Below are 27,446 nucleotides of genomic sequence, written 5' to 3'. Positions count from 1 at the left end.
TGTCCCCCACACCAACCCAGTACTGCCTAGTGAGAACACATCTCTCCTCTTGTTTTCTCTTAAATTTATTTCTCCTCATCTTTAGTACTAAGTGAGAAGACCAAGAGCGAGGGAAAGGGGGAAGGATGAAAAAGCAGATCATCAAGCAGGATGTTTAAGGCTGCCTCCCAGGTGTTGGAGCCAGCGCCCTCAGGTTTGAGGGGAGTCATTACTGCCAAATCCTTGCCTCTTAACTCACTGAGTCAACACATGCTTCTGATCCTCAGACCTTGAGGTAAGCACCGAATTGCAGAGGGACAGCAGGACAGAATCAGTTGGCCTGAACTCGAGAGCATCCAACCCAACGCCTTCTCCAACAAGAGCCACTCACTCTGTCTTTGGTCAGGTAGCTCTTCCCTGGCTCCCCCTTCAAGAGCCACCTCCATTCTTCGCCACCTTCAAGCCAGATTTAAGGCCCTGTGATCTCTACTTACATCATGTGAGAGAGGCTTCAGTCCAGAATGATGCTTCAGCTCCACAACTCGGTCTTTACTCAAGTATCTTTTATTTTATTTTTTTTACTCAAATACCTTTTAGATAGGGTGTGAAAGAGGAGGCTTTGCATTTTTAGATAGAAGAAGGACCTCTCCTGAGTCCCTGAACGTATTCCCCCCCCCCACTTTGGGAGAGGTCACGGTCTCCTACACTACTCTTATCATTTACGTCTGTTTCTCCAACACTGTGAGCTCCAGGAAGGCAGGAATTATCTGTTCTGTTCACTGCTATAACCTCAGAACAGAGAAGAGATGCTAGGTACTCACTGAATGAACAAATGCTTCACTGCAAACTATCCACCTTTCCTTAAGACACAACACTTCACCTAGACTCCACATGAACTCTGGCTCTCCTCAAGCGCTTGGTCTCCACCACATCCTACAAGTCTTCTACTCCTTCATATCCAGCTCAAGACAGCAGCGTCATGCAGAGGTCTTATGGAAAAACTAGTTGGCCTACGCGTTTCTCTCGTGCAAGACCACACATGGCAGGGTGTTGGGTCTTTGCCCAAGGAGCAGTTTTGCTCATAAAGGGCACTTGTTTTATTCTCCCGAGCACCTGAACTTACTTTCTGGAAAACAGACACTGAATGCAATAATCCCAAGGAAGACATTGGATTATCTTCTGATGGAATTTTTCACACTGTGAGGGTCTCACACTTACGTCAGTTTTTGGAGTTTGCACCTTGGATTTCTCAGTTCGTAACAGAGTTTCTTCATTGAAAAAGCGTTAAGCTTGCTGTTACTGAAGTCCAGCTCAGTCAGATTCCCATTGGAAAACACGGAGCAAACATCCTGCCACTGACGTATCTTGGAATGTGGCCTTGTCCTTTACGAGGGAGGCAAAGAAGGGTTACTAGAGTAAGTGATCTTCAACCAACACCCAGAGTGTGGTCTACTGGAGATGCAAACAGACCCAGTCAAAGTGCAGGAATTTACTGGAGTTCAGGGCAGGAAAATCGTGACCCCCGGAAGCATAGCTCTCAAAGTCCCAGATGGTTTATTCCAACAATCCTCAACCACTCTTTTCGGAGGAAGGCAACCATGTAAGTGAGGTGAGGTGGCCATTGGATACTCCTTACGAGTTCAGACTTTAAGTCAAAAGGACCTAAGATAAATTCAGAGCTGTGTCACCTATGATATGATTTAATCTCTGTGCTCCAATTTTCTCTCCCTCAATGTAGATAATAAAACTTACCCTAATAGAATTTTGTGATTAAAAAAAAAGGGGGGGTGCCTGGGTGGCTCGGTTGGTTAAGAATCTCTTTTTTAATTTATTTTTTAAAATTTATATCCAAGTTAGTTAGCACATAGTGCAACAATGATTTCAGGAGTAGATTCCTTAATGCCCCTTTCTTATTTAGCCCATCCCTCCTCCTCCAACCCCTCCAGTAACCCTCTGTTTGTTCTCTGTATTTAAGTCTCTTATGTTTTGTCCCCGTTTTTATATTATTTTTACTTCCCTTCCCTTGTGTTCATCTGTTCTGTGTCTTAAATTCCTATGATTGAAGGCATATGATATTTGTCTTTCTCTAATTTTGCGTAGCAAATAGCCTCCAGTTCCACCCATGTAGCATAGGACTCTTAATTTTGGCTCAGGCCATGATCTCCCAGTTTGTGAGTTGGAGCCCCATGTGGGGCTTTGCACTGACAGTGCAGAGCCTGCTTGGGATGGATGGTCTCTCCCGCTCTCTCAAAAATAAACTTAAAAAAAAAAAATCTAAAAAAAAAGGCTCATGTGATATTTAGAACTTAGGATAATTGGAATTCTAACTCTTTAGTATTTTCTTACTGCAGTAGGCTCTCAATGTTTATAAGAGTAAAAGAGCATTCAAGTCATGAATTAAACTTTTTATCTTAGATGAAGAAAGTAAAAACAAAGAACACATTATAGCACCTGAAGAATATAAAGTTCTACACGCGGAGCCCAGAATTATTACAGTGTTGGTTAGAGTAGTTGTTCCAATCTTAGTGTAATTTGTATTTGTATGTGTACATGTGCCCATGTATTTGTGTTTAACATCCCGGTTAATTCTGATCTACAATTAAAAACCACTGAGGAAAGACAAAAAGAAGCTGTGCTGTAGGGAAGCACGGACTAACCTTGACACCAGAAGATATGTTTGGTCAACCATAACCACTGACAACCCAACAACACATCCCCAGTTTTTCATGGAAGAACTTGGACAGAGCCTGGAAAGAAGAAATCTGGGAGGGGAAACAGTCTTGCATTACTCACTCCAGAGTTTCCAAGTTGAAAGTCAGTTCCGTCTGAGGGATAGCACTGCTGACAGAAAGCCTTAGCTTACTTAGCCTTTGACAGTGTTTTAGGCAAAACGAAGACACTTGGAGTTGTAGACTCCCAAAGATATCGACGTCAGCTTCAAGGAGATGACTCAAAATCTGCCTTACAAAGTTTTCCTCCCGAGTCTCGTATAAGCACTCAAAGAAGTGTAGGAATTCAAAACAGCTGGAGACGAGGTCATAGCTTTCTAATTCATCTGCCCATTCTAGTAATTCATCCGTTGTCCTATGACTCATTTTACAACGCAAAGTATCTTCCAGTTCTTCTGCGAGGTTTCTTTTCAAAAGGCCAAAGAAAAACAGAGCCATCTGGTTCCAGTAGAAGTTTGTGTCAGCCAAAGCATCGTTCAGAAGCACCTTCATCTCCTGGTGCTTTGGAGGACCATCAATGGATCCTCTCACCCCCCTGAGCACATAGAACATGGCTCCCAAAAACACCTGGAAACTCTGGTGAGTGAAAGTAACACAATCTTCACAGTCGCTGACCTTTCGAAGAATATTCAACCTGAGGAGAGAACCAATGACAGGTGCTTCCAGGTGCCTATGTTTGAGGTCCTTCTTTGCAAATGTGAACTTCCAAAACCACATCCCCTCTGCAGCCAGACAGCACAGGGCTCTCCATTGATCTGGCCAGCTCTGGTCTGACAAACTCACCTCTGCTGTGGCAAGCAAGCTGGAGAAAAAGTAGACGTACAGGCTGGTGGTGGTCTGGGTGCTTAGCTGGAAGTGAGGATTTCTCGCCATTTGCTGCTTCAGGCAGGAACACACGGTCCAGCACACCATGGGGGCAGAGCAGAAGTGAAAGAGAGATTCATTCTTTCTTACCCAGTTCAAGATTTTCTTAGCTTTGTTTTGGTCACCAAAGTACCTGATGAAATACTCCTCCCGGTCTCCTTCTGTGAACCCTACGATTTGTACAAACCATGGATTCAGTAACAACTTTTTAAGATCGGTGGTTCTATACTCCTTGGTCGTGATCAGTAAGGTAGCCAGGGGAACCAACTCTTTCTTCAACAAGTAGAACAGGATTCTGTTGACTGGGAGTTGCTGGTACCAGTCTTTACATGGTGGACTCTCGTCCAAAGTGGAGGGCACGTCCATTTCTTCAAAGCCATCGATGACAAACAGGAGGCTCTCGGGGCGACTCATGAGAGCTTCAATGGGGGCCTGGGAGTCAGGCCAGTCCCAGGAAAGCAGGCCAGCTAATGTGGTATCCTTCATGTCTCTAACTTTATGGCAGCTGATAAAGAAAACATAGGAGAATCTCTGATGAAAGAGAAAGCCCTCTGCCCAATGCAGCACAACCTTCATTGCCAGGGTGGTCTTCCCGACCCCTGCTAGACCCTCTAAAACGATCGTCTGTGGCTGGGCTCCAGTCCTGTTAGGATACAGGAGGCTCTTCAGTCCTTCATGTTCCTTTTCAGTCACATTGCGCAGGTATATATGGTCTTCAGGCCAAGGGATGTTGTCCCACATCATCAGAATTTTAGCCTTCATTCTCTCTCTGTATCTTCTTCTGTGGTCTAAAAACAGAGAAGTGAGGCAAAACACAACACAATAATGGTCAGAAGGAGGTTCAGCCTCAGGAATACTAAGTCCTTATATAAAGCCTTGAACAAGACAAACAAGTTCTGCCTTTGAGAGTCTAACTTTTGGAGGAGGGCCGTGTGGTGATCGAGAGGAGCCAAGGTAGAAGTAAATAGTTTAAGGATATACACAAATAAAAAAAAAAAAAACACAAGAGGACACAAGAGAGACTGAGAATGCCCTCTGAGGTGGGGAAGGGATCTGCAGAGGCTTCTGGATGAGAGTTAGTGCCATAATCATGAGAAGCCACCAGTCCAAGATGTAGAAGGAGAGGTTGCCAGGCAGAGTGAAAAGCTACTGCAAACACCTTCAGACAGGAAGAACATTCTAGAACACAGCAAGAGGCCCAATAGGTGAGCTCGACTCTTGGGAGGGGCTGGTCATGAGTATCTTCATTCTAAAGGCCCAGAGATTGTCTACAGTTTTCAAAGGTCACTGTTGTTTGGAGAGGGGATTATGGTGCAAGAAACCCACTCATGAAGCTACTTCGATCGTCTAAGTGAAAGTCGGCAGGTTTGGTCAAACATACCCATTGATAACCTAACAGCAACAACAGGTCTCTGGTTCCCTGTGGAAGCACTTGGCACAGCCTGTGAAGAACTAAAGCATATGTATATAAAATGAATGGGGTGGGGTGGGGGGCACCTGGGTGGCTCAGTTGGTTGAGCACCACACTTCAGGTCAGGTCATGATCTCACAGTTTGTGAGTTCGAGTCCCGTGTCAGGCTCTGTGCTGACAGCTCAGAGCCTGGAGCCTGCTTTGGATTCTGCGTCTCCCTCTCTCTCTCTCTCTGCCCCTCCCCTGCTCACACTCCATCTCTCTCTCTCTCAAATAAACGTTTAAAAAAATTTTTTTAAATAAAATAAAATGAATGGATCCAGGGTTTATCTGGAGAGTAGAGCCAACAGCATTACCAATGGATTTCTCACGTGGGGGTGGGGACCGCTAAGGAAAATAGTTGTACCTGCATTCTATGTTTGTGGCTTAATTAGCTCAGTGGAGGAAGATTCCATTTACTACATGCACACACATGTTCCTGGTGGAAAGAACACAGAGTAGGAATACCAAAGACCCACCTTCGCATTTTCTTCAAGATTTAGAATACTTAGGACTGCGATGCTCTGTGGACACTCCACTTCTTTGAACCTCGGTTCCCTTGGTAGGAGTTCAAAGTAAGCAGTAAAGAATGGAAAAACATTTTTCTTTCCCCCATCAGAAGGGAAAGGTCATCTTCCGGAGGTAGGGCAGAGAGAGAGAATCCCAAGCAGGCTCCACACTGTCAGTGCAGAGCCCAATGCAGGGCTGGAACTCATGAACTGTGAGATCATGACCTGAGCCAAGATCGAGACTGATGCTTACCCGACTGAGGCACCCAGGTGCCCCATAAACACATAGTTTCTAAGTTGGTTACCTTTGTAGAATTGGTTATATAGGAAAAAATTTAGAATATTAAGCACTCTGTACCATTTATATTTGTTTGTATAACCACTTTACTCAAACCAGAAAACAAATCTAGGAACCAAAAACTTCCCCAAAAGTTGTAAAAAATATATTTTAAAAGATATTACATCTATTTTATTTTTTTAAGTTTATTTGTTTTGAGAGAGAGAGAGAGAGAGAGAGAGAGACAGAGAGAGAGAGAGAGAATATGAATATCCCAAGTAGGCTCCACACCACCAGCATGGAGCCAGATGTGGGGCTCGAACTCACAAAACATGAGATCACAACCTGAGCCAAAATCAAGAGCCAGATGCTTAACAAACTAAGCCACCCAAGAATCCCATATTACATCTATTTTAAAAAGACACCAATAAGGGGAAATAGAGTTAAGAGTTTTGACATTAAAAATATTATTGATGGAGCACCTCGGCGGCTCAGTCAGTTGAGCATCTGACTTCAGCTCAGGTCATGATCTCCAGGTTCATAAGCTCGAGCCCCACATTAGGCTCTGTGCTGACAGTGCAGAGCCTGCTTCAGATCCTCTTTCCTCCTCTCTTTTCCCCTCCCCTGCTTGTGCTCAAAAATAAATAAAACATTAAAAAAAATTATTGATGAAATCAATTTCATGGAAGGTATGATAGAAAGTTGAAGTAATCTTTCAGATGAGTTTAACCAGAACAAAGATAGTTGCTTGAGATTAAAACGTTACATTTGGAGGATGGGCAAAATAGGTAAAGAAGTGGGGGATATAACAGGCAGAGCACAGGGAATAAAGTCAATGGTAATAGCGATGTATTCGGACAGATGGTAGCTGCTCTTGTGAACACAGCATAATGTATAAACTTGTCGAATCACTATGTTGTACATCTGAAACTCATGTAACATTGTGCGTCAACTACACTTAAGTAAAAAAACAGTAAAATGAGTTTTGTTTTAAAAAGTTACCATCTAAAGGTTACTCCCAGGAAACACAACACCTAATTAGAGTTTCAGAAAAAGAACAGAGAAGGAACAACTAATGCCAAAGAGCTAACTCAAGAATATTTGAGAGAAGAGCACAGGTTTTTTTACATTTACACGTCCTGCTTGGTATCCAATCCAATTGAGGGGATAAGAACCCAAAACCTAGGGGTGGCTCAGTCGGTTGGGCGTCCAAGTTCGGCTCAGGTCATGATCTCGCAGTCCATGAGTTCGAGCCCCGCATCAGGCTCTGGGCTGACAGCTCAGAGCCTGGAACCTGTTTCGGATTCTGTGTCTCCCTCTCTCTCTGACCCTCCTCTGCTCATGCTCTCTGTCTCAAAAATAAATAAATATTAAAAAAAAAGAACCCAAAACCTAGTTACCCCATGACATTTAAGAACACAGGGGTGGAGGACCCCCTAAGCTTTCATAGTGTAAAAGATAGGTCATATACAAACAATGTAAAAAAAAAAAAAATCAAGATTTATCAACAGCGGACACTAGAGGACATTGGAACACCAGAAACACAGAGAGAAAGGCTCTTGAACTGGACAATTACACCCAAGCAATTCATCAAGTAGTGTACTAGAGAAAATTTCCAATCAGGCAAACTCTCAAAGATATTACCTCATACGGACTTTTCTAAGTTATTATAAAATGGGTCCCCTGGAATAGCCATGAGAAAGACAGATGTGGAACCCAGGGAAAAGGGGATGGCACCTTTTGAGAATAGAAAATGGAAACGGAGATTAAATGAAGTCCCAGGATGGGAGGTAGGTGCTAGTGGATACAGACTAGGGAAAGATGGACGGCTTCAGGAATTGTCTAGAAATGGTGATGACGACTGAGAACAAACTGAGGGTTGATGGGGGGTGGGAGGGAGGGCAGGGTGGGTGATGGGTATTGAGGAGGGCACCTTTTGGGATGAGCACTGGGTGTTGTATGGAAACCAATTTGACAGTAAATTTCATATATTAAAAAATAAAAAAAAAATAAAAAATAAAAAATAAAAAAAAATAAAAAAAAAAAGAAATGGTGATGACGGAGCTGATGGGTTCCTTGTTACATCCGATTGCATTATACTCCCCAAAGAATTTGGGGATGATTATAATAATTGCATGGAAAGTTTAAAAAGGAATTATTAGCTCAAACAAAAACAGGAAATGGTTCTCTCCAAAAGCTATGTGTAATGGGATGAACCGTGTCTGTCTGTGTCTGTCTCTCTCTCTCTCTCTCTCTCTCTCTCTCTCTCTCACACACACACACACACACACACACACACCTATGTCTACATCCTAATCCCTAGAACCTATGTGGCAAATGTGATTAAGAACCTTGAGGGGCGCCTGGGTGGCTCAGTCGGTTAAGCGTCCAACTTTGGCTCAGGTCATGATCTCACGGTCCATGAGTTCAAGCCCCGGGTCGAGCTCTGTGCTGACAGCTTGGAGCCTGGAGCCTGCTTCGGATTCTGTGTCTCCCTCTCTCTCTGACCCTCCCCCGTTTATGCTCTCTCTCTGTCTCAAAAATAAATAAATATTAAAAAAAGAACAACAACTTTGAGGGGAAGAATTTATCCTGGATGGCCCTAAATGCAATCAAATGTATTCTCACAAGAGACAGAGAGATTTGTGACACAAAAGAGGAGGTGGCCATGTGCCCACAGAGGCAGAGATTGGTGGGATGCAGCCCCAAGCCCAGGAATGCCACCAGAAGCTGGATAAACAAAGATGGATGGTCCCCTCAAGGTGCCCTGGTGACACCTTGATTTTGGACTAATCCAGAACCGTGCGGGAGTTAACTTCCGTTACTTAAGCCACCCAGTTTGTGAAAATTTATTACGGCAGCTCTGAAAGACAAATACAGCACATGATCCTGATGGATTATGTGGCTCAGCATTGGTTTATATCCCCAACACTGAGAATCTTTTCCTCCACAAAAGTAAGTAATTGGAGAAGGGAGATATTTACCTACCATGATAATTGATTGAAAAACTAAGAGATTGCAGTGTATGTTAATCCTGTTTGAGCAGAGAAATAATGAAAGTGGCAACCCAGAGTGGCAGAGGGTGGCTTCTACAGAATAGAACTCAAGCGATGTGCAAAAGGTTGATGTTTCTCATTACAAGTTTTAAGTTTCCATGATTCTTTCTGGATCATATACTGGTACATCTATTTGGTAAAACCTCGCCTGTTCCTTAACTGTGTATATTACTTTTTCAACATCGAAGTCTCCCACAATCAATGGGTACAAAACGAAACAAAACAAAACAAAACACAGTTACCTATTAATGAAAAGTCCAGAAACAGACACTGGTATCTAAGAACTGGAGAGCGGAGTCAGAGAAGTTATCCAGTTTATGCTAACTTATCATTCAATCAACAGCAGTGGGGGCGCCTGGGTGGTTCAGTTGGTTGAGCATCCAACCCTTGATCTCAGCTCAGGTCATGATCTTACAGTTCATGACATCAGACTCCATGCTGACAGTGTAGAACCTGCGTGGGATTCTCCCTCCTCTCTCTCTCTCTCTCTGCCCCTCCCCTGCTCATGCACACTCTCTTTCTCTCAAAATATATAAACAAACATGAGGGGGAAAAAAAGCAGTAGTGGAAGACGAGGTTGGGAGGGGTGAATTTCTCGCATGTTGTAAAGTGATGAACAATTGAGAGAAGGTGGCAATTATAGACCCAGTAAAATGGATGCCCCATCAAGCAATTTGTCCATCATCACCACCAAGTAGCATACAAACCTTTTTCTTCTTCTGGCACCTCTGGTTCTTCTTGGCTTGGATCTTGGGATCCTTGTGTCTGTGCTAGCTCTGCAATAAACAGTGATGGTGGGATATTGAGATACCCAGGCTGTAAATGACCAGTGACAGATGCTCTCTCCACAGGGCCAACTGGTAAGCCTGGGACTGAAGAGACCAAAGGAATCTCATCCTCCAGCTCCATCCACTCAAGTACTTTGGACGCAGCCATCCCCTGTCAGGAATGCTGTCCTCCCCACACCCACATGGATCACTACCTCACCTGAGTTTTTGCTCAAATTTTAGCTCAACAGTGCTGGACAGTCCTGATTAGTACTGCAACTGATCTCTACAGCCCACACCCGAGGCTCTCCTCCTTCACCTTTCTCTCTTCCAATTTCGTCAACTCCTAACATGCCGTGTGGTCTACACATTTCTCATATTCAGAACCTCTCTCCCCACCTCCCCCACTGGAGGGACACGGGTGGCTAGCCTCTGTTCACTGATTTATCCCAAGTATGTAGAACAAGACCCAGCACAGAAAAGCCACTCCAATATTTCTGGATACCAGAGTACTACAGAAATAAAAGTACCAAGGGGTGCCTGGCTGGCTCAGTCAGTAGACCATGTGACTCCTAATCTCAGCCCCACATTGTAGCTTGAGTTCAAGCCCCACATTGGGCATGGAACCTACTTTAAAAAAAAAAAGAATTCTAGTGTTTTCAAATATTAAAAACGTAGGGGCACCTGGTGGCTCAGTCAGTTAAACATCTGAGTTTGGCTCAGGTCATGATCTTGCAGTTCATGAGTTCAAGCCCCACATAGGGCTCTGTGCTGACAGCTCAGAGCCTGGATCCTGTTTCAGATTCTGTGTCTCCCGTTCTCTCTGCCCCTCCCCTGCTGACACTCTCTCTCAAAAATAAACATTAAAAAATGTAATATAAACTGGTATCCTGACTGCTTCTATGTACGATCATTAACTATACCAAATTCTTAAAAGCTTTCTGTTGATTAAATATTGTTAAGAAAAAAAGACACAAAGAATTGGGCTTTAACCTAAACCTCCCTCCATGGGTTTCACAAAACCACTCTGAATGCCCCATTCCTCATGAGCTAAAGGGCCCTTCTGTGTCTAAGTCACACAGTAGTAATTCAGATTCCATTGCCCGGTGCTTAGTTATGAGCCAATGCCCTGAAAAGGATGTGGCTCTACAGAGAACATGGATCTAATATTTATAATTCCATTGGTTGTCAAGGTTTGCAGGACTTGGTCTGGGTAGCCAGCTGGGTCCTGGCTTCCTCCTCATGCTCCCATGTTGCTTTGAAGAACTACGACCCATCACTCTCCACCAAGGAGGTCTTGGCCAAAAAAGTCCCAGTTCTGTGGAGCCCCATAGAGCCTGCCTGTAGGGTCTGTCCAGGGTTAGACCAGCTCTCCTAGCAATGGGAACCTGAATTTGAGTCTCAAGGAGCATAGCTCAGTAGTCTGAGATCATCCCTCACCACTGGTTCCATTTATTTGTACACCAACTACATGACATATTGCCCTTCTTCTCTTGCACATAAACCCAGTGATGGAATCCTTGTAGGTTATAGCTTTGCTGCCACAATCTATATTTTGACACATTAAATTCGAGGCTCTAGATCTTGCTGGGGCCACCTGTCAAAAGAGGCAGGCTGTTCCAAGAAAACAACCTAGAATTTGAGTCCAATTCCTTTGTATAAAGAAAACACACACACACACACACACACACACACACACACACACACAATTTGACTTCCTTTTGTCTCTCTAGGAAAGCCTGTTGTACTACAGATTCACCTACCCAAAATCTGTTGAGATAGTCTTGGGTAGGACAGAAGGGATGTTCAGGGAGAGGGCAAAGATATTCCTGGTTCTGATACTGCCCATCCAGCATTGTCCTCAAAACTAGGACCTAGGGGCACCTGGGTGGTTCAGTCCGTTAAGCGGCCGACTTGGGCTCAGGTCATGATTTCACGGTCCATGAGTTCGAGCCCCGCATCCGGCTCTGTGCTGACAGCTCAGAGCCTGGAGCCTGTTTCAGATTCTGTGTCTCCCTCTCTCTGACCCTCCCCCGTTCATGCTCGGTCTCTGTCTCAAAAATAAATAAACGTTAAAAAAAATTAAAAAAAAAAACTAGGACCTGGAATCTAGAAAAAACTACCCCAAAGATAAATAGATGTGGGAGAACTTTCTCTGAGCCCAGTGCCTTCTAAGAATTTCATCCTAGAAACTCAGAGGTGGGTACAGTTGGCCTGGTTTTCTCTTTATATATGTTTATTTTTAAATGTAAAATTTATTGTCAAATTGGTTTCCATACAACACCCAGTGCTCCTCCCAACAGGTGCCCTCCTCCATGCCCATCACCCTCCCTCCCACTCCCCATCAACCCTCAGTTTATTCTCAGTTTTTAACAGTCTCTTATGGTTTGGCTGTCTCCCTCTCTTTTTTTTCCCCTTCCCCTCCCCCATGGTCTTCCGTTAAGGATCCACGTAGATCTACCCTATGACCCAGCAATAGCACTGCTAGTAATTTACCCAAGGGATACAGGAGTGCTGACGCATAGGGGCACTTGTACTCCAATGTTTATAGCATCACTTTCAACAATAGCCAAGTTATGGAAAGAGCCTAAATGTCCATCAACTGATGAATGGATAAAGAAATTGTGGTTTATATACACAGTGGAGTACTACGTGGCAATAAGAATGAAATATGGCCCTTTGTAGCAACGTGATGGAACTGGAGAGTGTTATGCTAAGTGAAATAAGTCATACAGAGAAAGACAGATGCCATATGTTTTCACTCTTATGTGGGGTCTGATATTCAAGAAGAGAGAACAGGGGCCCAGTGGTAACTAATTTGCCCAGGGTTATAGTTGCTTACGTGGACCAGTCTTTGAACCCAGGCAATCTGACTCTAGAACCTGAGCTCCTAAACCCAGGGCCCCCAAAAGACAGGACACGTGTGTGCCCGTCAACACAGAGGCATTCACATACACTCCTAGTCCACAGCATCGTTCAAGCACAGAGACCTTGTTATGCTGTAGTTCCTAGAAGAGGGAGCCAAGGGGCAGTAGAAGCTATCCTGGCCCACAGGACCTTTCATTGTCTCCCACATTGCTGGATGTGGTCTAGGGCTTTTCCCTGCTGCAGACATATCCTCCACACCCCATTGGAAGGCCAAGTGGGACCGAAAGAAGGACCAGGAAGAAGGGGTCCCTTCTTCATGCCAGGTCTGGCTCTATGGTCTTCACGCAGGACCAGTGACCAGAAAGGAGATCCTTCCTTTAAGGGCATCCTCCTCTGTGCAAATGGCCTCCCTCTGGGGTTGCCAGTCTACAACAGGATTTAAGGAGACAAGGTCCCATTCTCTAGCTCTCTGCTCAACACCTGCCTATTCTAGACAAGACTAAATGAGGGATTTTAAATGAAGGGGGAGGTGGGAGGAGGGGCAGGTATAGACAGGGAAACCTAGTCCCACCCCATCCTCCTGCTCACCAGAAGATACAGAGCCTGAATTTCCAGGCTCAGGATGTCCAATGCCAAAAGCTCAGAGACAGAAGACATCATGTTGCCAGCTCCCATCCCTACTCCTGAGAACCCATGCTCTTGTTGTGGGTCAAGAGAAGCAGTGTATGGTCAGGCACAGAGCCTCTGAGACCCGCTACCTGGGTTCAAGTCACCAGCTCTGTGACCTTGGGCAACTCACTTGAGCTCTGGGCCTGTTGCCTGTCTATAAAACTGGAATGACAGTTGTTACCACACTCCTTAGAAGGAAGTCCTAAGTACAAATTCACAGGAGGCATTGGGGTCAATGCCTGGCTCATAACGAGTACTGGCAAACGTCAGGATTATTTTTTTTTTTAATGTTTAGAGAAAGAGAGAGGAAGGAGGGTAGGGGCAGAGAGGGAGAGAAAGAGAATCCCAAGTAGGCTTCATGCTGTCAGCAAAGAGTCCAATGTGGGGCTCGATCCCACCAACCAGGAGATCATGACCTGAGCCAAGATCAAGAGTCAGACGGACACCCAACTGACTGAGTGACCCAGGCGCCCCAGTAATTTTGGTTTTTTGTTTTTGTTTTTTTTTTTTTTTTACAGGTCTCAGAGGCAGCCAGGTCTGCCATCAAGAACTCTTAAGACTCACCGCAGAGAGAAAACTGGATAAAAACCACACGGGTTTTTTTTTTCATAGGAAAATGAGATCAGGAATACATTCATTAAAAAAAAAGAAACAAACAAAAACAGCACAGTTTTACACTTGCTAACTAGTTATGAAACACATCACAACTATTATAAATACTTCATGATACAATGCCACACTAAGTAGCTAGCTAGCTACTGCAACACCACCATAAACACAGCATGCACTTTAGGGGTGGGGGAGCCTGACGTTTGCTTGCAGGTGTGGGAAGTGTTGTAGTTTGTGAGGTTTTGTGAAGTGGAAAGAGTGTGATCTGAAATCAGGCAGTAAGATGGGAAAAAAATGAAATCTTGCCATTTGCAGCAATGGGGATGGAACTGGGGGGTATTATGCTGAGTGAAATAAGTCAGGCAGAGAAAGACGGATACCATATGTTTTCACTCATACGTGGATCCTGAGAAACCTAACAGAAGACCATGGAGGGAGAAAGGGGTGGGGGGGAAGTTACTGAGAGGGAGGGAGGCAAACCTCAAGAGACTTTTGGATACTGAGAACTGAGGGTTGATGGGAGTGGGGGAGGGGGGAAAGTGGGTGATGGGCATTGAGCAGAGCACCTGTTGGGAGGAGCACTGGGTGTTGTATGGAAACCAATTTGGCAATAAGTTGTATTTTAAAAAATGAAATTGGGCAGTAAGCATGAGTCACATGCACCCAAAACTTAGGAAGCCGGTAGATACTTGAGGTGTGTATATGTGCATGTGCATTTGGTATATTGCTTCACAGCTCCACTCAACTGGGTGCGGTTTTTTGTTTCATTTGCATGTACCTAGGGTTTTCCTTGCAGGAAAAAAATATCTGCATACGCAAACGTGAAATGCCTGTTATGCTCAAATCACTGCCCAATACTACAGCAGCATGGGAACAAATTTATATTTTGAAAAGAAGGCTTGTGACACGACTGAGTGTGCCTCTCACTTTCCTCTTTTTGCTTCGGATCGTCAACTCCCGTTCCCTCCCAGGCTAGGGCTCCAAGTCTTTGTAGCTGTTATCCCTTTACCTGAAACTTTCATAGCCCAGCAGGGAGATTCTTTGTTACGGAATAGACTAGCACTTTGGCAGGACCCCATAAAAGTCCAGCAGCTCCCAGGAGCAGCAGGTCGATGCCCGTCTGCATCCCTGCCCCCATCTATCCATCCTTCCTACGCACCCACTCACCATTCATCATCGCTCGAACTTCTGTACACTGTGAAGTCAGGTTCATGTTGTCAAAGATGCTGAGGGTCACTTCCCAGATCTGCCTTTCTGAAAAGTATTCACTCAACAGACACAACAGGTTAGTGGGATCGATGGCTTTCAAGTTTGCCCAGGGTATCTGCTGGAAGTTCCCAAGCAGCAGCTGTGAGGACTGGAGGCAGATCTTGAATTCCTCCAGCTGAGGCTGATCCAGGCCCATCAGGTAGGACAGAAGCTTATTATAGGAACCATCGTCGACATAGATGTTCGCCGAGGAGGTCATCTTGCTGAACACGCAGGATTTCTAGCTCTGGCCAACAAGTGTTACATCCACAGCACAAACAGAACCTGTAGAGAAGAAAGGGAGTTGAAACCTTAAGCCAGGACTTGCACCTCCTCCAAAACTCATCGACATGCTTATTCTATCTTCTCCCAGGAGCACTTCCTGCTATCTGTGTTTGTGTACTTCTCTAGCTCTCCTCTGTAAGACCGTGCATGCCCTCTGGACAGAGATGTTGTCTGTTCTTGGCTGCGTGACCAGTGCCTAGAGCAGCACCTGGCGCATGAGAAGGAATAAGCAATACCAAACACTTACTCCACACCGTGGTTGCTCACTCTCATTTCATTCTCTAAACCACCAGTGACACACAGGTACATCAATCAGCTCTATTTTATAAAAGAGAAAATGAAAGGACATCTTTGAATTGCTGTAAAAAGGGGTGCCTGGGTGGCTCAGTTGGTTAAGCATCCAAATTCAGCTCGGATCACAATCTCATGGCTTGTGAATTCAGGCCCTGGTTCGGGCTCTGGGCTGACAGCTCAGAGCCTAGAGCCTGCTTTGGATTCTGAGTCTCCCTCTCTCTCTTCACCTTCCCCACTTGTGCTCTTAGTCTCTCAAAATTAAATGAACATTTTTTTAAAAACTAAAAATAAAAAAAAATAAATTGCTGTGAAAAGAAATATACCGCCCACCTAGATTCTATGTCTCATGAAAATGTCCTTTACAAATGAAGGTAAAATACAGACTTAACTATAGAGAACACACTGATGGTCACCTGAAGGGAGGGGGTGAAGGATGAGGGAAATAAGTGATGGGGATGAAGGTGTGTACCTGTTGTAATGAGTACCAGGTGATGTATGAAGTGTTGAATCACTATATTGTGCACCTGAAACTAACACTACACTGTATGTTATCTGCTATTTTTAAAATATTTTTGAGCGAGAGAAAGAAAACACATGTGCATGGGGGAGGAGCAGAGAGAGAGGGAGACAGAGGATCTGAAGTGGGTTCTGCACTGAGAGCAGAGAGCCCAATGTGGGGCATGAAGCCTATTTAACACACACACACACACACACACACACACACACACACACACACACACACTGGGACGCCTAGGTGGCTCAGATAGTTGAGTGTCCAACTTTAGTTCGGGTCATGATCTCACGGTTCATGGGTTCAAGCCCCGCATTGGGGTCTGTGCTGACAGCTCAGAACCTGGAGCCTTCTTCGGATTCTGTGTCTCCCTCTCTCTGCCCACCCCCCCCCCATTCACTCTCTCTCAAAAATGAATAAAAATTTAAAAAATTAAAAACAAAAAGTACCAAGAAGATAGAGCAAAACCCCAATGTGCTGGCAACTACAGAAACATACATGGGATAAATAGTGACTCAAGAAAACTATGTCAAACTGGATAAAAATAAAAGGCACATGACAAGTATCAGAGCACATAACATTTAAATTAATGTGAAAAAGTGCAGTGTGCACACCCTAACCATAAGGAAACAAGTTTAACGATAACATTACCTAAATACATTAAAGGCAAAATTATCACTGAATGCAGAGGACATTTTATAATAAGACCAGTCCAGCAGGAAGATAGAGCAGGTCTAAATATTTACATACCTGATAATATAGCTTCAAAATCCATAAAGCAAAAAGGGAAATAAAATAATTGGAGATTTCACCACAGATCTCCATCATAAGGGAATAGACAGGAAAAAAGCATAAGGTATAGAATATTTGAACATCATTAACCAACTTGACCTGATATGTATGTACAGAACACTGTCCCCAACAACTGTGGTAACAACATCCTACTTTTACTAATAGTCAGAACACTTCAAGAGGCATCTCACAGAGGAAGTTATCCAAATGACCCATGAATAGAACTCATCAGATAATTAAATACACAATGAGGTAATTCTAGACCCCAACTGGAGGAGCTAGAATGGTAAGGGCTGACTTCCAGTGTGGTCACTGACGTGAAGCCAGGACACCCACGTAAAAAGATACGGTCACTGTGGGGGCTGCCTGGGCGGCTCAGTCAGTTGAGTGTCTGACTCTTGATTTCAGCTCAGGTTTGTGGGATCGAGCCCCACAACGGGCTCTTTGCTTACGGTGTGGAACCTGGTTGGGATTCTCTCTCTGCCCCTCCCCTGCTCGCACTTCCTCTTGCTCTCAAAATAAATAAACTTTAAAAAAAAAAAAAAGAAAGAAAAACAAAAGATACGGCCATTGTGTACAACTGCCTGGTGACATGTCCCTGAGCTACATGCACACAGGTTCTTCAATTCCCCTTCCAGGCGCATGTCCTACAGACATGAACAAGAGTGTCTACAGAGGCTCTACTCGAGGGTTATCACACACTTGGAAGGAACCAAATGTCCACCAATGTGGGAATGTGTTACACGCATACAATGTCATTCTGTACAGCAATACATAAAACCACACGCACCTCTCACAATTATTACATGGAGAAGGGAACAGGTAACAAAAAGGTACACGCTGCATGATAACTTTTTTTAATGGTTTTTTGTTGTTTTTTGGGGGGTTTGGGGTTTTTTTTGTTTGGGTTGATTGGGTTGGTTGGGTTTTTTTGTTTTTGGGGGGGTTGGGGTTTTTTGTGGGTTTTTTTTTTTGTTTTGGAGGATTTCAGAGGGCTTGGGGGGGGGTTTGGGTTTTTGAGGGGGTTTGTTTTTTAATATTTTTGAGAGAGAGACAGAGTGTGAGCAGGGGAGGAGCAGAGAGAGAAGGAGACACAGAATCCGAACCAGGCTCCAGGCCCTGAGCTGTCAGCACAGAGCCCGATGCGGGGCTCAAACCCATAAACCAGGAGATCATGACCTGAGCCCAAGTCGGACACTCAACTGACTGAGCCACCCAGGTGCCCCAAATGTTTATTTTTGAGAGAGAGAGAGAGAGAGAGCGCGCACAAGTGGGGGGGGGGGGGGCAGAGATAGACACACAGAGTCCAAAGCAGGCTCTGAACTGTCAGCACAGAGCCCAATGTGGGGCTTGAACTCACAGACCGTGAGATCATGACCTGAGCCGACTGAGTCACCCAGGTGCCCCACACTGCATAGTAGCTTTATATGAATCTCATAAATCAGCTACCATGATAGACTTTAGAGTAACGGTTAGCTCCAGGGGAGCCTGGGAGGGGGCACTTGGGGGCATTCTAGGGTACTGGACATATTCAATGTCTTGAACAGGGAGAGGAGGCATTGCAGTATATGTAAAAGGCCTTAAGCTGCTCTAAGTGCAAATATGAATCAAGTTAAAAATTATTAATTGTCCTCATGTAAAAGGGGGAAAAGACTTTCCTCCTCATCATTTTGTAAAAGGTTTTCTTCCTTGGTGCCCTTGGGTGGCTCAGTCGGTTGAGTGCCAACTTCAATTCAGGTCATGATCTCATGGTCCATGGGTTTGAGCCCCACATTGGGCTTTGTGCTGACAGCTCAGAGCCTGGAGCCTGCTTTGGATTCTGTGTCTCCCTCTCTCTGCCCCTCTCCTGCTCACACTCTGCCTCTGTCTCTCAAAAATAAATAAACGTTGGGAGAAAAAATCTAAAAAAAAAAAAAAAAGGTTTTATTTCTTTGAGAGACCCCTTCCCCCTCGTGTGGGAGAGAGAGAGAGAGAGAGAGAGAGAGAGAGAGAGAGAGAGAGAGAATGAATCCCAAGCAGGCTCTGCACTGTCCATGCAAAGCCCAATGTGGGGCTCAAACTCATGAACCATGAGATCATGACCTGACCTGAAGCTGGATGCTCAGCAGACAGAGCCACCCAGACACCCCTCAGCAAATTTCAATTATGCACTACAGTGTTATTGACTAGAGTTACCATGTTTTACATTAGATCCTCAGACCTTATCTTAGAGCTAAAAGTTTTGCCTTCTCACCAACCTGTCCCTCCTTCCCCCATCCCCCAATCCCCTGCCACAAGGATGACCCTGGAAAATGTTTTGCTCAGTGAAGTAAGCCAGACAGGAAAATACTGCATGGTGTCACTTAGGGGTCATCTTAAATTTAGAACACACACACACACACACACACACACACACAGAAACAGAAAGTAGACAAAAGGTTGCCCCTTCCTTAAGGGCATTTCTTTAGCAAACTTGTCATTGCAAATGTTTTCTCTTCCCCTTTGAGATACAAATCTTAAAAGTCTAAATTGTCTCTTGCTGGTGTTACTCTGAGCCGTAAACAGCAAGGAAGACAGTGCCCCTATCCCTCGGTCTCTAGGACGCTTTAATTGAGGTCCTGGTTCCAAACTGTGATTACCTGCTGGTCCCAGAGAAGCTACAAGTTTCATTACTTTTTTGGTGAAAGACAATTAGCTCATACAAATGGTCGCCCCAGTTACCAGGTAAACTTAGGATAAAATACATGTATCAAATGTTGCTGTCAGCTCCTGTACACGTCCTCATACTGCAAGACAAGTTATTTATCTTGAGAACATGTATGTAACCGGCTGTATCCCCTGGGCTGTATAAAAAGGGCAAATTTTGTATCTGCCTTTGTATCCTCTTTCAGTGAATCACCTGTGATGAGCTTTGAATAAGCATGAAGCCAGACCACAATAATAAAATGTCTTTCTCTTCATTTTGTGCAGATGTGTTCTGGGTCGGCAGGAGATTTTGTTTTTAATGGTTGCCCCAACACTGTACACTTGAGATGATCTGAGCTTTATGTGGGTTACATTTCAACAAAGAACCAAAGAAACCCGCCACAAGATCCCGGTGCAAGACCCCTGTTAAAAAAACCACAAAGTCAGCAACAGCCTGTGCATGGGTCTCTGCCTTGCAGACTTACCTCAGTTGCCACCAGGTTGAATCGTGTAAAGGTTGCCAAGACTCCCACAATTTCACATCTACAAAGGTAGCAAGTCTATAAGGTTTAATATTTGAGTGCCTACTTCGTGTCAGTCACTGGAGGCAAGATGTAGTCATGGTGCAAGCTCTCAGGTCTCATAAGGGGGACCCCAAGCTTTCGTCCTGCTCACCATTTTATTCCAAAAGTGCCCAACACATTGCAGGCACCCAAATACTTATTGAACAAATGGTTAACGCAAAAGCGGAAAATATTCAACCAAGTCACTTGGACCAAAGAGTCAAGGAAAGTAGGAGGTTACCAGGGTAGGAGAATGTGGGGTGATGGTCTAATAGGTTCACATTTCATTTGGGGTGATGAATATTTAGGGGACCAACGGGGACAGTTGCACAACACTGTGAATGTACTACATACACTGAAATGTACACATTAAAATGATTAACTGGGGGAACTTGAGTGGCTCAGTCTGTTAAGTGTCCAACTTCAGTTCAGGTCATGATCCCATGGTTCGCGGGTTCAAGTCACACATCGGGCTCTGTGCTGACAGCTCAGAGCCTGAAGCCTGCTGCAGATTCTGTGTCTCCCTCTCTCTCTGCCCCTCCTCTGCTCATACTCTGTTGTCCCTCTCTCAAAAATAAACATTAAAAAATTAAAAATATCTTGAGGTTTATAGGCAATATTTATGACAAAGGGGGAAAAAAAAAGATCTACCCTTACTCCCCTCAGAGCTTGGTCCAGCCAGGACACCGCTCATCTCAAATCCCAGGGAGCACTGAAACCAACAGAGAAGAGGCTTGGGGCTACTGGTCTGCTGACTTGCCTCTCCCGTAAGGAGCTCCTTCAGAACAGACAGCTGTTAAAGCCCATCCCAGCAGTCCAGGTTCACAGGACTAGCACTGGACGTGGTTGGGGGAAAAGAGAGAGAGGGAACATTGGGAAGGAGGGGGAAGCTCGTGGGGAAAAGCCCTAGGAGGCATTAACAGGGAGAATAAAGATCAAGAGGAAGTCTGAGCTTTGAATGGCATCAAACAATCATTAAACACCCACCAGAAGCCAGGCGAGGCACTGCCCTAAGACTGGGGACACAGCCTTGGATGAGCAGATTGCACGAGCTTACAGTGAAGATGCATGTTTGCAAAGTCTTGGTCCGGTCCAGTTCTGTGCCAACTTGCTCATTAAACGTGTATCATTTGTTGTTAAGTACAGTCATTATGTGCTATTAAGTCACCAGAAACACTGAATTAGCAAATGCTACAAATTTCCTCCTACAGGAGATACAGGGTTAGCATCCTGTAAGCCTCTGGTCACAGCATTTTTGCCAACCCATCAACACCTAACCTTGTTTTATGTGCCTCTCGGTTTAGGACGCCTTACTCAATACATATGGGTGGTTCATTTATACTGACCTCACAGCCGGTGGTACCATTACGCCTGAAGGGGCCTCATCTAACGCAGGCCTTGCTCTGCAGGGCGCATCAGAGCCTTCTTGAGCTTCAGAACACTAAACAGCACTTCAGCAATACCCATGGAGGTCATATTAAATAGTCATGTTCCCCCCCCCCCCCCCCAAAAAAAAAAAGCACAAAATGCAAGAGATCTGACAAGAAGGCAGACTGCTTCCTTGTCAAACCCCAGCTGGGAACGTTTCTCTAATCTTTCACCGTTTTGCGCATGTCCAAGAATGACCAGGGAAAGCAAGGCAGGTAATGATTTGGGGGCGGGAACACGGAGATTAAAAAAAAAACACTTTAGCGAGTAGGTGAGTTAACAAATACGGAATCCGCAAATAATGAGAACTGACGGTAATTAGTATTACAGTGTGCTGAGTCTGAGAATCCTACAGGGCGCCAGGAGATCACACAGCCGATACCACAGACAAGCGAGAGAGGAAAGGGAATTGTGTGAGGCTTGAAGGGTCCACCAGATTGAATCACGGCGAGTGGGAGAAGACAGAGTTCTCCAACAACTATGGAATCTCCCTGTCTAGAAAGAGAGAAGCTTCAAATCAGAGGTCAGAGATGCAGCCCATTCCTGCTGCTGATGAAGAAAGCGCCAGCAGCAAACTCTGCCCAGCCCCCGGTAAACCACCGTCCTAGCCTCTGCTTCCGTAGACTTGACTCTTTTGGGTCCTGCTGACAAGTGGGATCATTCAGTGTTTGCCCTTCTGGGACTCCTACCTTCATTTAGCATAACGTCCCCCGGGTTCATCCACGTCGTCACAAATGGCAGGGTTTAGCCCTTTTCTTGTTTTGTTTTGTTTTTTAAGACTGAGTAAAATTCTGTTGCACGTATATTCCACGTATCAGTGACACAAGAATTAGTTCTAAAGGTCTGCTGTACCGCAAAGTGCACACAGTCAGCAGCAGTTTTGCCAAGAGGGTACATCTCACATTAAATGCTCTCAACTTGCAGGCACACACACACAGGACACCAGCTTTTAGAGGTCATGGACAGATCTATTACCCCGGTGGTGATTATTCTGAGAGCGTATGCCTGTGTCCACACTCATAAAATTGTATGTATTTAATATTTGCAGGTTGCTTTTTTTTTTCATCAACCGTACCTTAGTGAAGCAGATCTTTATAAAGACCAGCGGGAGCCAAGAGGGGAAGGGACGCTAGAGAAGGAAAGATTTGGAGCAACAGAGAAAGGGGACATCACTTACCTGTCAGACTTCTAATCTCATGCAACTTCCCAGGGCCCCGAGTCAGGGAAGCTCAAACAAGTAGCCAGCTGTATTTCCTCCCCACTCTGTGATTGGCCCTCAGGCCCCTCCACAGCCTATCAGGTCTCTCTCCAAGCTCCTAGTTTATGGGGTCAAGATGCCACCCAGGACCCAGCTGCCACACATAATCTCTGACCCCTTCCCTTCCAGGTGTAAATCATCACTAGCTGGGAAAGGGAGGCACAGGTGCGTTTCTAATTAAAAAACCATGCTCTCCTGGTGCGAACACAGTCTTCCACTCCAGCCAAGGCCATTGAGGTGCCTCTCCCACCATCTGCAAGGTCGTGTAGAACAGTGAAAGAGGAAGAAGAGCCCATGAAGCCTCACAATAAGACCACAGAAGCAGCCACATCTGGAGACCATTTCCTCTCCTGGCGTCCAGATCCACCTCCTGGCGTCCAGAATCGTGGATGACACGATTCCATCCTCCACGCGAAGGCTTTTCCATTGAAGTCAGGAACAAGACAGGATAGTTTTAATGCCATGATTTAATATCGTTCTTGGAGGTATTAGCGGATTAAGTTAAAGATTTTAGCTAATTGTTTCAAATTACACTAGCAATTTTAAACTGGAAATCAGGAACCACTTGGAGAAAGGTATAATAACTGGAAAGGAACAGGTAAAACTGTATGTGCAGAGGACCTGATCGCATATCAGAAAACCTGAACAACTCAACGGGAAAGCTACCACCAACATGTATATTTATGTCATTTTCCTACAGCCTCTGGCCCTGGGTCTGTCTTTGATGGGGCTTGTTTGATTGGGTCCCGGTGATACCAAGATCCTCCCTTTGCTTGGTACAATTACACTCCAGGTGGGGGTGGGGGTGGACAGGTGAACAAGATCATGGCATAAGTTGCTCTAGATTCTTGCAAACGGGAAACAACATATGAATGGACGGTCGAAGGTGTCAGCCCTCTCTGAGTTGGAGCTCTCCAAAACAATAACTTTCTAAAGTTGTTTGTCCTTCTGAATTGAGGAGGTAGGGGAGTCTCTCCTCAAGTTGAAAGCACCTGCAGGGAACAAGCTGGGTAGCCCACTACCTGGGACAGACCAGGGATGCTAACTGCTTGCAAGGTGGTGCATTGCAGAACAATGATAATGCAGGAGCCTGAACCTATTAGGGTTGGGGGCAGGGCAGACCAAGCACTTTTTCTGCTTTGGGAGATGTATTTGACAGGAAGGAGCTAGGGAACCTATTTCCCTTTGGGGTGAGTGTCATCTTTTTTTTCCCTCTCCTGCCCCTATTTTCTGCATCATCTCACGTTCTTAGAGTTACAGTGACAGACACTTGAGCTCACCAAGTCCAGCTGGCCAGTATTAAAGATGTAAAGCAAAGCTAGAGATTCACCTTTGAAAATGACCAGCTCTGCTTCATTGATAAAAATCCTTACCAATCTCAGTAACCCAGTCTTCCTGCTCCTGAAGTAAAGTCCTAAATTCCCAGCCTTTCTTTTCCCAGCTCTCAGTATCTGAGAGCTAGCACAATGCTGAGCCTGAAGGAAATATCAATGGGTCGTCCGGGGCTCAGAGGTCCACAGCAGCCATTAGCTGATACAATTTTTCTAAAAAATCGAGAAAGCTGTCATCACAAAGGAGAAAGAATGAGGCACAGAGAAGTACAGGAGGCAGCTAAGATTAAGGAATTCTTTAATACCACCTCTCCCCAAATACTCCTTATCGATAAAGATATTTGTCAGTTCAGCCACGTGGCTCGGTGTATGGGGCTGGGAATGAGACATGGCTCCAATCGCTGGTTTCTGTCATGGCTTTGGCTGATTTTAGTTAACCCACGTAAATCTCCTTTTTCTTCTTTGTAAAATGGAGGAGACAGGATGTATGTGATAGACTGTGGTCACCATGCTGTGCATTAGATTCCCCAGAACGTATTCATCTTGTAACTGAAAGTTCGTTCCCTTTGACCAACGTCTCCCCATTTTCTTTAAGCCCAAACCCAGGCAACCCCCCTCCCATTCTATACTCTCTGGTTTTATGAGTTCAACACTCTAGATTCCACAGATAAGTGAGATCATAGTCTTTACCTTTCTGTTTCTGGTTTATTTTACTTAGTAGAATGTCCTCCGGATTCATTCATATTGTTGCAAATTGCAAATGGCAGGACTTCCTTCTTTTTAATGGTTGAATACTAATCCATTGTGCATTTACCACATTTTCTTCATCCATTTGCCCATCCATAAGCACTTGGATTTTTTCCGTATCTTGGCAATAGCGAACATGTGGGTGCAAATAGGTCTTTGAGATACTGATTTCATTTTCTTTGGATGTATACCCACAAGTGGGATTGCTGGATCATAAAGTAGTTCTATTTTTAATTTTTTGAGGAGCCTCCATACTGTTCTCCACAGTGGCTGCATCAAGTTGACATTCTCACCAGCAGGGCACTGGGGTTCCCTTTTCTCCACCTCCTCACCAACCCATGCTGTCTTTTATCTTTCTGAGAATAATCATCTTCACAGGTGTGAGAGACTATCTCATGGTTTGTTAGCATTTCCCTAGTGAGTAGTGATGTTGAGGATCTTTTCACATACTTTTTGGCCATTGGTACATTTTTTTTGGAAAAACATGTGTACTTAGGTCCAATGTCCATTTTAATGGGGTTTTGGTTTTTGTTGTTGTTGTTGCTGTTTGGTGGTTTGTTTTGGTTTTGGTATCTCGTTGTTGAGTTTTATGAGTTCTTTATATATTTTGGATATTAATCCTTATCTTCAAATATTTTCACCCATTCCATAGGCTGCCTTTTCTTTTTGTCAATTGTTTCCTTTACTGCACAGAAGCCTTTGGGTTTGATATAGTCCCACTTGTTTATTTTTGTTTTGTTGCCTAGGTTTTTGGTGTTACACCCCAAAAATCATTGCCAAGATTAATGTTAAGGAGAATTTCTCATATATTGTCTTCTTAGAGCTTTACAGTTTCAGGTAATACATTTACATCTTTGATCCATATAGAATTAATTTTTGCATATGGTGTAAGATAAGGGTCCAACTTCATTGTTTTGCATGTGGGTATCCAGTTTTCCCAACATTTATTGAAGGGATTATTCTTTCCCCATGGAATATTCTTGGCTCCATTTTCAATTATCAGTTGACCATATATGCATGGATTTATTTCTAGACTCTTGATTCTGTTCCATTGGTCTCTGTATCTGTTTTTACACGAGTACCATACTGTTTTGATTGCTATAGCTTTGTAATATGGCTTGAAATTGAGAAGTGTGATGCCTCCAACTTTGTTTTTCTTTGTCAAGAATGTATTAGCTATCCAGGGTATTTTGTGTGGCTCCACACAAATTTTAGGATTGCTATTTCTATTTCTGTAGAAAATGCCATTGGAATTATGATAGGGATTGCAATGCATTTGGGCAGTGTGGACATTTAACAATATTAATTCTTCCAATCCAAGGGCATGGGATGTCCTTTCATGTATTTGTGTCTTCGATTTTTTTTATCAATGTCATACAGTTTTCAGCATACAGATCTTGTACCTGTTGGATGAAATCTGTATCCACATATTTTATTCCTTATGATGCTATTGTTAACAGAATTGTTTATTGAATTTCTTTTCCAGGTATTTCATTCTTAATATATAGAAACACAACTGATTTTTGTGTATTTGTTTTGTACTCTGCACCTTAACTCAATTTGTCTGTTAGTTCTAGTAGTTTTTTGGTGGAGTCTTCAGAATTTTCTATTTGTAAGATCATGTTGTCTGCAAACAGAGATAATTTTACTTCTTCCTCATTTGGATACCTTTTGCTTGCTTTTTCTTGCTCCTGGCTGGGACTTCCAGTACTATGTTGAACAGAAGTGGGAGAGTCAGCATTTTTGTCTTGTTCCTGATCTTAAAGGAGAAGATTTTATCTTTTCATGGTGGCATGTGGTGTTAGCTGTGCCTTTTAATGTATGGCCTTTATTATGTTGAGGTAATTTCCATCCACGCCTAATTTGTTAAGAGTTTTTTAATTGGGAAATGATACTGAATCTTTCCAAATGCCTTTTCTGCATCTTTTGGAATAATCATATGGGTTTTATACTTCATTCTGTGGATGTGTTTTATCACGTTTATTGATTTAGGTTGAACCTTTATTGCATCCTAGGGATAAATCCCCTTTGATCGTGGTATATGATCATTTTACCGTGATATTAAATTCAATTTGCCATATTTTTGAGGATTTTTACATCTATGTTCATCAGATACTGGCCTGTAATTTTCTTGTGGTGTCCTTGTCTAGTTTAAGTAATAGAGTAATGCTGGTCTTGTAAAATGGGTTTGGAAGTGTTCCCTCCTCTTCAATTTTTGGAAGAATTTGAGATTGGTGTTAATTCTTCTTTCAGTGTTTGGTGGGATTCACCAGGGAGACCATCTGGTCCTGGGCTTTTCTTCTGGAGAAGGTTTTCAGTTGCTGATTTGATCTCCTTACTTGTTAATAATCTGTTCATATATTTTCTGTTTCTTTGTGATTCAATCTTGGTAGTTCGTATGTTTCTAGAAATGTATTCATCTCTTCTTAGTTATCCAATTTCTTGAGTTGTAATTGTTGATAGTGGTCTCTCATGAACCTTTGTATTTCTGTGGTATCAGTTGTGATGTCTCCTCTTTTGTTTCTGATGTTGAGTCCCTCTCTTTTTC

The 27,446-nt window shown here is 44.0% G+C and overlaps 1 protein-coding gene across 4 annotated transcripts in view; it reads right to left on the bottom strand.

Moving 5' to 3' along the window:
• The window catches only part of NLRP13 (NLR family pyrin domain containing 13), a 31,201-nt gene extending 15,900 nt beyond the window's left edge, over nt 1-15,301 (bottom strand). For all 4 annotated transcript variants that reach the window (XR_013552657.2, XR_014136201.1, XM_060652289.3 and 1 more), the window contains exons 1-4: nt 14,945-15,301; nt 9,572-9,640; nt 2,773-4,360; nt 1,198-1,362 (exon numbers count right to left, since the gene is read on the bottom strand). Coding sequence is in view for 2 of the 4 variants with exons in the window: in XM_060652289.3 (XP_060508272.2) it covers nt 1,198-1,362; nt 2,773-4,360; nt 9,572-9,640; nt 14,945-15,245 (2,123 nt within the window). In the remaining 2 variants the exon portion in view is untranslated. The remainder of the gene's footprint in view (nt 1-1,197; nt 1,363-2,772; nt 4,361-9,571; nt 9,641-14,944) is intronic.
• Between the last annotated feature and the right edge of the window lie 12,145 nt (nt 15,302-27,446).

This window comes from Panthera onca, chromosome E2 (assembly GCF_046562875.1).
Source record: "Panthera onca isolate mPanOnc1 chromosome E2, mPanOnc1 haplotype 2, whole genome shotgun sequence".
Taxonomy (NCBI): Eukaryota; Metazoa; Chordata; class Mammalia; order Carnivora; family Felidae; genus Panthera; species Panthera onca.
Note: the sequence above shows the minus strand (reverse complement) of the source record. Positions and strands in the feature narration are given on the sequence as shown.